Here is a 12,173-nt window from a genome sequence, read left to right on the forward strand (position 1 = left end):
CTCAAGATTTTGGAGGATTGTACATCGGAGTGATATATATTATATATATATATATATATATATATATATATATATATATATATATATATGCATATATATACTTATATGCGTGTGTATACATACATATATATGTGTGTGTCTGTACATACGTATATAGGTGTGTGTGTGCACAAACACAAATCTATGTACTGTGTGTATATTGTGTAAAATTATGTGTATACACATATGTGTGTATATATACATGTATGTGTACGTATATATCATGTTTTTCAAGAGTATTTATTGATCGTGAATCTTTTTATATATATTAAATTGGCAAACTCAAACTTTACACTTTTACATTCCTTGTGTAACTCATAAGCTTCTGCAACATCAAAGGCGTATATTTAAACCCTATTTTTTTCTTTGGTACTTGTTTTTTATCTAAATGTATTTGAAGATTAGATATGTGTGTGTGCATATATATCTATATCTATATATATACATATATACTTGGTCCTCCTCAGCCTTCCTATAAGCCACCTACCCCCTCTTAGGCTTAAAGCATGATAGCTATGGTAAATAACAGTCATATATCTATATATATTCTACGTTCTCTATGACTATTGATTGGCCGAGGTTATATGTATATATTACTTATTAAAAAAGAAGACTTACATTCCTTGAATAACTAAAAACCCTTTGTGCCGTCAAAAGCGTAGGGGCAAAATCTGGTTCTGTCTTTACCATGTCATTATAATTAATAACCAAGGTAAATCAAAATTATTATAACTTCTATCGGTTAAACATCATGCGCAGTTCTTCCAAAATAACCTGATCCACGCCAGGTTATTCTTGGATCCATGCAAGGTCAGTCTTGGATTTAAAAAAGGGGGGAGGGGTCTCTTATGGTGTCTTTGCTAAGTATTATATTCACTTGCTGGATAAATAATTGACTTAGAGGATCCAGCTGTATTACCCATCCGTTCAAGACGTGGCATACGAGGTTATATAAAGTGACACCATAACGATGAAACTTTTATTTGAAAACAGTTCTTCATATATTGCATTGGACTGTTTCCCATACCGACACGATATGGAAATGATTATACAGGCCTAAGCAAAAAAAATGCGCTTCTCTTACTAAGCTCTAGCCGTTCTGATATTGGATTAGAATTGGCTAATAATTACCGCCAAGTATGCCTTCTACTACGCTGTCAACGATCCACCATCTGGTAACGACTCCAAACATCATGAAGCCCGTGGCAGTGACAACACACTCTGATCCTACTCTGTCCTTCTCGACGGTAGTCTGCAGTGGGTCACCTACTAAGGAGAAGCTGAGTACTCCACCCAAAGGTCTTCTACAAACCACCTTTCCCTCCTTGCTTAAGACCTGTTAGCCAAGATCGATATAAAATCTTGTTTCTTTAAACTCCATGTCCTCCAGGAATGATGACTGAAATATACATTTCTCTATAATTAAGTTTGTAAAGAAAAACAAACAAGCTTTTTTTTAAGAATAAATATTATGCACAATATTTTGATGCACTCCAGGCTGAGAGTGGAGGATTTATAAAGAAAATAAATAAACCTGAGCCTCACCAACTCAGTAACACATTATAGATTGTAATGGCATCTTATGCAAAGATTATATTGTGTGCTTGTTTTTTTTTCTAATTTCAGAAATGCAGCGTGTTGTTGATTCACTAAAGGTGATATTGTTTAGTAAAAATTTAAACAGTGCTAGGTATATTAAACATAAATGACTGAGGCGTCGGCTATCTTACGTGGTGTTACAATGAATTAATTAGATTTGTCTGAAATTCAAATTCTGTGGGCATTCAACAGTCTATTCTCAACTTGGAGTCTTACTATATCGACACAGTCTTGCAATATACAAGTAGCAAGGTTGCTGTGGGAGGCTGGATTTTTGTAGGATTGTGCATCAAAATGACTTATGCATATCTTTAGGGGGGAATCCTTAATCGAGCATATGCTTTTCTTACCAATGATTAGCCATTCTTGTGTGGGTAGCCATTTATTAGTACTGACTAGGATCGGGAAAGGATAATGTTTGTATATCAAAAGTTATGATAATAATGGGATTGCCATGATCTTTATTAATCGTCAAATTAATATTAGAATTCTTGATTATAAATATTACCAGGATTGGTGATTGGTGATAGGAATTACGAAGCATGACGATATAACAGTATTTTTTTTATCAATACCGCACTTGCTATTTTAATACCAATCACCACCAATCAGTCTTTCATTCCCGAATTAACCGCCGCCCACTTTCATGCAACATCAGTCATTCCAAATTTCCAGTCTTAAGAATGCAGCTTCCTGCCCTCGACTTGGCAACAGAAAATCTAGAACGTCATATATAGAACATAGATAGTACATTTAAAACTATCCATATAGCTCTCCATTATACGTCCAGTATAGTATGAACAATGTCGAATAAATAGCTTCCACATAGTCCTTTAGATTAAAATTAACATATTACATTCGTGTAATATCGCTGAAGAGGAAAACTCGCTTGAGAGAAGAATCAGGGTTAACTTGGAATATTTCCTGACGTCATCACATGGGCGGAGTTTTCCTTGGAAATTTGTATAAAAGATAGAACTCTCACTCTCTTCGTCAGTCTCACTGCAGTCCCATCTGACAACATGGCATTCAAGGCATGTACCCGTGTTATTTACATATCACTCTTATTTAACTTTACAACTCAAATATTTATTTTCATCTCTTTTTTAAGATGCCTCCTTTTGGCTGTTCAGAATAGACAGTGCTTAATCTCCTAACATTATTTAAACCAAATATATTGCCGAGAATTTGATCTTTACTGCTGTTGACGGTAAAGAATTTCTTAATCTACACTCCCAATCTTATACTGTCTCTTTCCGATATATTTATATACCAGAAATTATGTTATAAATAGTCTTCGGTCTTTTAGTATATATATATATATGTCTAAATTCATGGATCACATGTGTGAACTTATTCCATAAATATGATCACGTAAACAGATTTTTCGGTATTCATACTGGCTGCCCTTGTGCTAGTTGGAGTTTTTTTTATCTACTTTTTTTGACTGGTTAAAAAAATTAAAATTTTCCACCAATCTTATTATGGCCTCTTTCTGTTATGGTATTGGAGATAATATTAAGGTTATATGTTACTGAAAAAAAAAGTTTCTGTCCGTTATTGTAAATATCGCTAATATCATGGACTGCATATTTGCAAATTTGTATCTGCTACATCAAGTTGGTCACGCAAATATAATTTTCGGTAGATATTTGCTCTGGCCGCCCTTGTGGTCGTCACAATCGCCCGTCCAGATAACCCGCCCACATATGCTTACTCCGCTCCCACACCCTCTTACGCACCTGCCAAGTACGACTTCAACTACGCTGTAAATGACCAATCATCTGGCAACGACTTCGGGCATGAGGAAGCCCGTGATGGCGACCACACACAGGGATCCTACTACGTCCTTCTTCCCGACGGTCGTCTGCAGAGGGTCACCTATACTGTGAATGGAGACTCCGGTTATGTGGCTGATGTCACCTACGAGGGACAGGCTCAGTACTCTACCCCGCAGGCTTCCTATGGTCCTCCTCAACCTTCCTACAAGCCACCCATCCCCTCCTATGCTTAAAATGTGTTAGTCCGGATAGTTGTCGGTCATGTTTTCCAAGAATATTTATTGCTCGTAAATATTTATATATATAATAAAATAGCAAACTCAAACATTCCTTGTCTAACTCATGAGCATTTTTTTTTTTCTTTGATGAACTAAAAAGAAAAAAATGTAAAATGTATTTTTTAAAATGTGATGCACAATCCTCTCCAAGTGTCCAGGTCCACTGATAACTCAAGATTTTGGAGGATTATACATCGGAGTGATATATATATATATATATATATATATATATATATATATATATATATATGGATATATACTTATATGCGTGTGTGTATACATACATACATATATATATGTGTGTGTGTGTGTGTGTGTGTGTTTGTGTGTGTGTGTGTGTGTGTGTGTGTGTGTGTGTGTGTGCATACGTATATAGGTGTGTGTGTGCATACGTATATAGGTGTGTGTGTGCATACGTATATAGGTGTGTGTGTGTGCACATACACACACCTATGTACTGTGTGTATGCTGTGTAAAATTATGTGTATACACATATGTGTGTATATATACATGGATATGTATGTATATATCATGTTTTTTCAAGAGTATTTATTGATCGTAAATCTTTTTATACATATTAAATTAGCAAACTCAAACTTTACACTTTTACATTCCTTGTGTAACTCATAAGCTTCTGTAACATCAAAGGCGTATATTTAAACCCTAATTTTTTCTCTTTGGTATTTTTAATCTAAATGTATTTGAAGATTAGATATGTGTGTGTGTGTGTGTGTGTGCATATATATCTATATCTATATATATACATATATATACTTGTATGTGTGTGTGTGTGTGTGTGTACATATACATGTGTATATATAAATATGTAGCATATATATGTATACTGTATATATATATACACACACACACACACACACACACACACACACACACACACACATATATATATATATAATATATATATATACAGATATACATATATATGTATATGTATATATATATATATATATATATATATATATATATATATTAAATATGGTCCTCCTCAGCCTTCCTATAAGCCACCTACCCCCTCTTATGCTTAAAGAATGATATCTATGGTAAATAACAGTCATATATCTATAGATATTCTACGTTCTCCATGACTATTGATTGACCTAGGTTATATGTACATATTACATATCAAAAAAGAAGACTTACATTCCTTGAATAACTCAAAAACCTTTGTGCCGTCAAAAGCGTAGGGTCAAAATCTAGTTCTGTCTTTACCATGTTATTATAATTAATAACCAAGGTAAATCAAAATTAACCCAATCGCCACGTTTGGCAAGAATACATGCCATGCCCACTGTAACACAGGTTTATTTATTGTATTCACACATAGATGGCTCTACAAGTGCTTAGTCATCAAGGGGTCACTTATTAGTCCTACCTTTCTCACCTGTTTACCCTTTTCCTTGACTTTTGGAAAGGATCTTTTGCATTATTTCATTGTCTTAAATGTTAACAAGATTTTAATAATACTTTAATAATCATAACATCAATAACAATAATAACAGTATTGATATCAATTGTATTAAAAGGAAAAGCGCATTTTCCCGCCAATTCAAGGAATGGGGAATCAAGATCAGTCAGTAGGGTCTACTGATAGACTCCTTGGAGGCTGAGCACATGTGGAGCCATCTGTATGTAACAAAATTCACAAAAACCTACAAGGGACAGAACATAAATCCGGGGTGATTGGGTTAATATAACTTCTGTCTATTAAACATCATGCGCTGTTCTTCCAAAATAACCTGATCTATGCCAGGTCAGTCTTGGATTTAAAAAAGGGGGGAGGGGGGCTCGTATGGTGTCTGTGCTAAATATTATATTCATTTGCTGGTCAGAGAAGCGAGTCTTACATGACAGCAATGTTGGTGGACAGTCCTTCATTCATACATAATAATGTTAACATCATTTAAGGCAGGATAAATAACTGACTTAGAGGATCCAGCTGTATTACCCAATCGTTCAAGACATGGCATACGAGGTTATATACAGTGACACCTTAACGATGAAATTTTTATTTGAAAACTGTTCTTCATATATGCATTGGACTGTTTCCCATACCGACACGATATGGAAATGATTATACAGGCCTAAGTAAAAAAATAATAATAATAATAATCCTTTACCGAACATGCGCTTCTCTTACTAAGCTCTAGCCGTTCTGATATTGGATTAGAATTGGCTAATAATTACCGCCAAGTATGCCTTCAACTACGCTGTCAACGATCCACCATCTGGTAACGACTCTGGACATCATGAAGCCCGTGGCAGTGACAACACACTTTGATCCTACTATGTCCTTCTCGACGGTAGTCTGCAGAGGGTCACCTACTAAGGAGAAGTTGAGTACTCCACCCAAAGGTCGCCTACAAACCACCCTCCCCTCCTAAGCTTAAGACTTGTTAGCCAGGATCGATATAAAAGCTTGTTTCTTTGTACTCCATTTTCTCCACGAATGAGGACTGAAATATACATTTCTGTATATTTAAGTTTGTAAAGAAAAACAAACAAGTTTTTTTTTTTAAGAATAAATATTATGCACAATATTTTGATCCACTCCAGGCTGAGAGTGGAGGATTTATAAAGAAAATAAATAAACCTGTGCCTCACCAACTCAGTAACACATTATAGATCGTAATGGCATCTTATGCAAAGATTATATTGTGTGCTTGTTTTTTTTTTCTAATTTCAGAAATGCAGCGTGTTGTCGAGTACTCCTTGATTCACTAAAGGTTTTTAATTGTTTAGTAAGAATTTAAACAGTGCTAGGTATATTAAACATAAATGACTGAGGCGTCGGCTTTCTTACGTGGTGTTACAATGAATTAATTTGATTTATCTGAAATTCAAATTCTGTGGGCACTCAACAGTCTATTCTCAACTTGGAGTCTTACTATATCGCCACAGTCTTGCAACATACAAGTAGCAAGGTTGCTGTGGGAGGCTGGATTTTTGTAGGATTGTGCATCAAAATGACTTATGTATATCTTTAGGGAGGAATCCTTAATCGAGTATACGCTTTTCTTACCAGTGATTATCCATTCTTGTGTGGGTAGCCATTTATTAGTACTGACTAGGATCGGGAAAGGGTAATGTTTGTATATCAAAAGTTATGATAATAATGGGATTGCCCTGATCTTTATTAATCATCAAATTAATATTAGAATTCTTGATTATTAAAATTACCAGGATTGGTGATTTAGGAATTACGAAGCATAACGATAAAACAGTACTTTTTTATCAATACTGCACTTGCTATTTTAATACCAATCACCACCAATCAGTCTTTCATTCCCGAATTAACCGCCGCCCACTTTCATGCAACATCAGTCATTCCAAATTTCCAATCTAAAGAATGCAGCTTCGTGCCCTGGACTTGGCAATAGAATTTCTAGAACGTCATATATAGAACATAGATAGTACATATAAAACTGTCCATATAGCTCTCCATTATACGTCCAGTATAGCATGAACAATGCCGAATATATAGCTTCCACATAGTCCTTTAGATTAAAATTAACATATTACATTTGTGTAATATCGCCGAACAGGAAAACTCGCTTGAGAGAAGAATCAGGGTTAACTTGGAATATTTCCTGACGTCATCACATGGGCGGAGTTTTCCTTGGAGATTTGTATAAAAGAAAGAACTCTCACTCTCTTCGTCAGTCTCACTGCAGTCCCATCTGGCAACATGGCATTCAAGGCATGTACCCGTGTTATTTACATATCAACTTTACAACTCAAATATTTATTTTCATCTCTTTTTTAAGATGCCTCCTTTTGGCCGTTCAGAATAGACAGTGCTTAATCTCCTAACATTATTTAAACCAAATATGTTGCCGAGAATTTGATCTTTACTGCTGTTGACGATAAAGAATTTCTTAATCTACACTCCCAATCTTATACTGTCTCTTTCCGGTATATTTATATGCCGGAAATATATGTTATTAAATAGCCTTCGGTATTAGTATAGATATGTCTAAATTCATGGATCATATGTCTGAACTTACTCCATAAATATGATCACGTAAACACATTTTTCGGTATTTGTACTGGCTACCCTTGTGTTTTTAAAGTTCCTTGGTTCCCATAATTGGTGGAGCTTTTTTATTTACTTTTGTTGACTAGTTAAAAAATTAAAATTTTCCACCAATCTTTTTGTGGCCTCTTTCTGTTGTGGTATTGGATATAATATTACGGTTATACATTATTTTTAAAAAATCTGTCCGTTACTGTAAATATTTCTAAAATCATGAATTGCATATTTGTATTTACTGCATCAAGTTGGTCACGCAAATGTCATTTTCGGTAGGTATTTGCTCTGGCCGCCCTTGTGGTCGTCACAATCGCCCGTCCAGATAACCCGCCCACATATGCTTACTCCGCTCCCACACCCTCTTATGCACCTGCCAAGTACGACTTCAACTACGCCGTAAATGACCAATCATCTGGCAACGATTTTGGACATCAGGAAGCCCGTGATGGCGACAACACACAGGGATCCTACTACGTCCTTCTTCCCGACGGTCGTCTGCAGAGGGTCACCTACACTGTGAATGGAGAATCCGGTTACGTGGCTGATGTCACCTACGAGGGACAGGCTCAGTACCCTACCCCACAGGCTACCTATGGTCCTCCTCAGCCTTCCTACAAGCCACCCACCCCCTCCTATGCTTAAAAGATGTTAGTCCGGATAGTGATCGGTCATGTTTTCCAAGAATATTTATTGCTCGTAAATATTTATATATATAATAAAATAGCAAACTCAAACTATAACACTTTTACATTCCTTGTCTCACTCATAAGCAATTTTTTTTTTCTTTGGTAAACTAAAAAGAAAAAAATATATTTTCTAATAGTTAAATGTGATGCACAATCCTCTCCAAGTGTCCTGGTCCACTGATAACTCAAGATTTTGGAGGATTGTACATCGGAGTGATATATATTATATATATATATATATATATATATATATATATATATATGCATATATACTTATATGCGTGTGTATACATACATATATATGTGTGTGTCTGTACATACGTATATAGGTGTGTGTGTGCACAAACACAAATCTATGTACTGTGTGTATATTTTTATCTAAATGTATTTGAAGATTAGGTATGTGTGTGTGCATATATATCTATATATATACATATATACTTGTGTGTGTGTGTGTACATATACATGTGTATATATAAATACGTAACATATATATGTATACTGTATATTTGTGTGTGTGTGTGTGTGTGTGCATACACACACATATATATATGGTCCTCCTCAGCCTTCCTATAAGCCACCTACCCCCTCTTATGCTTAAAGCATGATAGCTATGGTAAATAACAGTCATATATCTATATATATTCTACGTTCTCCATGACTATTGATTGGCCGAGGTTATATGTATATATTACTTATTAAAAAAGAAGACTTACATTCCTTGAATAACTAAAAATCCTTTGTGCCGTCAAAAGCGTAGGGGCAAAATCTGGTTCTGTCTTTACCATGTTATTATAATTAATAACCAAGGTAAATCAAAATTATTATAACTTCTATCGATTAAACATCATGCGCTGTTCTTCCAAAATAACCTGATCCACGCCAGGTTATTCTTGGATCCATGCAAGGTCAGTCTTGGATTTAAAAAAGGGGGGAGGGGGCTCGTATGGTGTCTTTGCTAAATATTATATTCATTTGCTGGATAAATAATTGACTTAGAGGATCCAGCTGTATTACCCATCCGTTCAAGACGTGGCATACGAGGTTATATAAAGTGACACCATAACGATGAAATTTTTATTTGAAAACAGTTCTTCATATATTGCATTGGACTGTTTTCCATACCGACACGATATGGAAATGATTATACAGGCCTAAGCAAAAAAAATGCGCTTCTCTTACTAAGCTCTAGCCGTTCTGATATTGGATTAGAATTGGCTAATAATTACCGCCAAGTATGCCTTCTACTACGCTGTCAACGATCCACCATCTGGTAACGACTCCAAACATCATGAAGCCCGTGGCAGTGACAACACACTCTGATCCTACTCTGTCCTTCTCGACGGTAGTCTGCAGTGGGTCACCTACTAAGGAGAAGCTGAGTACTCCACCCAAAGGTCTCCTACAAACCACCTTTCCCTCCTGTGCTTAAGACCTGTTAGCCAGGATCGATATGAAATCTTGTTTCTTTAAACTCCATGTTCTCCAGGAATGATGACTGAAATATACATTTCTCTATAATTAAGTTTGTAAAGAAAAACAAACAAGCTTTTTTTAAGAATAGATATGCACAATATTTTGATCCACTCCAGACTGAGAGTGGAGGATTTATAAAGAAAATAAATAAACCTGAGCCTCACCAAATCAGTAACACATTATAGACTGTAATGGCATCTTATGCAAAGATTATATTGTGTGCTTGTTTTTTTTCTAATTTCAGAAATGCAGCGTGTTGTCGAGTACTCCTTGATTCACTAAAGGTGATATTAATTGTTTAGTAAAAATTTAAACAGTGCTAGGTATATTAAACATAAATGACTGAGGCGTCGGCTATCTTACGTGGTGTTACAATGAATTAATTAGATTTGTCTGAAATTCAAATTCTGTGGGCATTCAACAGTCTATTCTCAACTTGGAGTCTTACTATATCGCCACAGTCTTGCAATATACAAGTAGCAAGGTTGCTGTGGGAGGCTGTATTTTTGCAGGATTGTGCATCAAAATGACTTATGCATATCTTTAGGGGGGAATCCTTAATCGAGCATACGCTTTTCTTACCAATGATTAGCCATTATTGTGTGGGTAGCCATTTATTAGTACTGACTAGGATAGGGAAAGGATAATGTTTGTATATCAAAAGTTATGATAATAAGGGGATTGCCATGATCTTTATTAATCATCAAATTAATATTACAATTCTTGATTATTAATATTACCAGGATTGGTGATTTAGGAATTACGAAGCATGACGATATAATAGTATTTTTTTATCAATACCGCACTTGCTATTTTAATACCAATCACCACCAATCAGTCTTTCATTCCCGAATTAACCGCCGTCCACTTTCATGCAACATCAGTCATTCCAAATTTCCAGTCTTAAGAATGCAGCTTCCTGCCCTCGATTTGGCAACAGAAAATCTAGAACGGCATATATAGAACATAGATAGTACATTTAAAACTATCCATATAGCTCTCCATTATACGTCCAGTATAGCATAAACAATGCCGAATAAATAGCTTCCACATAGTCCTTTAGATTAAAATTAACATATTACATTTGTGTAATATCGCCGAAGAGGAAAAGGAGAGAAGAATCAGGGTTAACTTGGAATATTTCCTGACGTCATCACATGGGCGGAGTTTTCCTTGGAAATTTGTATAAAAGAAAGAACTCTCACTCTCTTCGTCAGTCTCACTGCAGTCCCATCTGACAACATGGCATTCAAGGCATGTACCCGTGTTATTTACATATCACTCTTATTTAACTTTACAACTCAAATATTTATTTTCATCTCTTTTTTAAGATGCCTCCTTTTGGCTGTTCAGAATAGACAGTGCTTAATCTCCTAACATTATTTAAACCAAATATGTTGCCGAGAATTTGAACATTACTGCTGTTGACGGTAAAGAATTTCTTAATCTAAACCCCCAACCTTATACTATCTCTTTCCGGTATATTCATATACCGGACATATATATTATAAATAGCCTTCGGTCTTTTAATATAGATATGTCTAAATTCATGGATCACATGTGTGAACTTACTCCACAAATATGATCTCGTAAACAGATTTTTCGGTATTCATACTGGCTGCCCTTGTGCTAGTTGGAGATTTTTTTATCTACTTTTGTAGTTTTAAAAATTTCAAATTTCCACCAATATTATAACCTCTTTTTGTTATGGTGTTGGAGATAATATTACGGTTATGTGTTATTTTTTAAAAAATCTGTCCGTTACTGTAAATATTTCTAAAATCATGGACTGCATATTTGCATATTTGTATCTACTGCATCAAGTTGGTCACGCAAATGTATTTTCGGTAGGTATTTGCTCTGGCCGCCCTTGTGGTCGTCACAATCGCCCGTCCAGATAACCCGCCCACATATGCTTACTCCGCTCCCACACCCTCTTACGCACCTGCCAAGTACGACTTCAACTACGCCGTAAATGACCAATCATCTGGCAACGACTTCGGGCATGAGGAAGCCCGTGATGGCGACCACACACAGGGATCCTACTACGTCCTTCTTCCCGACGGTCGTCTGCAGAGGGTCACCTACACTGTGAATGGAGACTCCGGTTATGTGGCCGATGTCACCTACGAGGGACAGGCTCAGTACTCTACCCCACAGGCTTCCTATGGTCCTCCTCAGCCTTCCTACAAGCCACCCACCCCCTCCTATGCTTAAAATATGTTAGTCCGGATAGTTATCGGTCATGTTTTCCAAGAATATT

General features: G+C 35.8%; 2 protein-coding genes and 1 pseudogene across 2 annotated transcripts in view; all 3 read left to right on the plus strand.

Moving 5' to 3' along the window:
• Positions 1 to 545: 545 nt before the first annotated feature.
• On the plus strand, positions 546 to 3,744 carry LOC119587328 (annotated as a pseudogene).
• A 3,638-nt stretch (positions 3,745 to 7,382) lies between these two features.
• Positions 7,383 to 8,483, plus strand: LOC119589609 (pro-resilin-like). Its single transcript, XM_037938207.1, has 2 exons — positions 7,383 to 7,415; positions 8,025 to 8,483. Exons 1-2 carry the CDS (start codon positions 7,404 to 7,406, stop codon positions 8,388 to 8,390), a joined length of 378 nt encoding a protein of 125 aa, XP_037794135.1. The 5' UTR covers positions 7,383 to 7,403; the 3' UTR covers positions 8,391 to 8,483.
• A 2,639-nt stretch (positions 8,484 to 11,122) lies between these two features.
• The window catches only part of LOC119589617 (pro-resilin-like), a 1,096-nt gene continuing 45 nt past the window's right edge, over positions 11,123 to 12,173 (plus strand). The window contains exons 1-2 of the mRNA XM_037938215.1: positions 11,123 to 11,164; positions 11,762 to 12,173. The exon at positions 11,762 to 12,173 is cut by the window's right edge and continues 45 nt beyond it. Of these exons, the coding sequence (XP_037794143.1) occupies positions 11,153 to 11,164; positions 11,762 to 12,127 (378 nt within the window). The 5' untranslated portion in view covers positions 11,123 to 11,152 and the 3' untranslated portion in view covers positions 12,128 to 12,173. The remainder of the gene's footprint in view (positions 11,165 to 11,761) is intronic.

Source organism: Penaeus monodon, chromosome 3 (assembly GCF_015228065.2).
Source record: "Penaeus monodon isolate SGIC_2016 chromosome 3, NSTDA_Pmon_1, whole genome shotgun sequence".
NCBI classification, from domain to species: Eukaryota; Metazoa; Arthropoda; class Malacostraca; order Decapoda; family Penaeidae; genus Penaeus; species Penaeus monodon.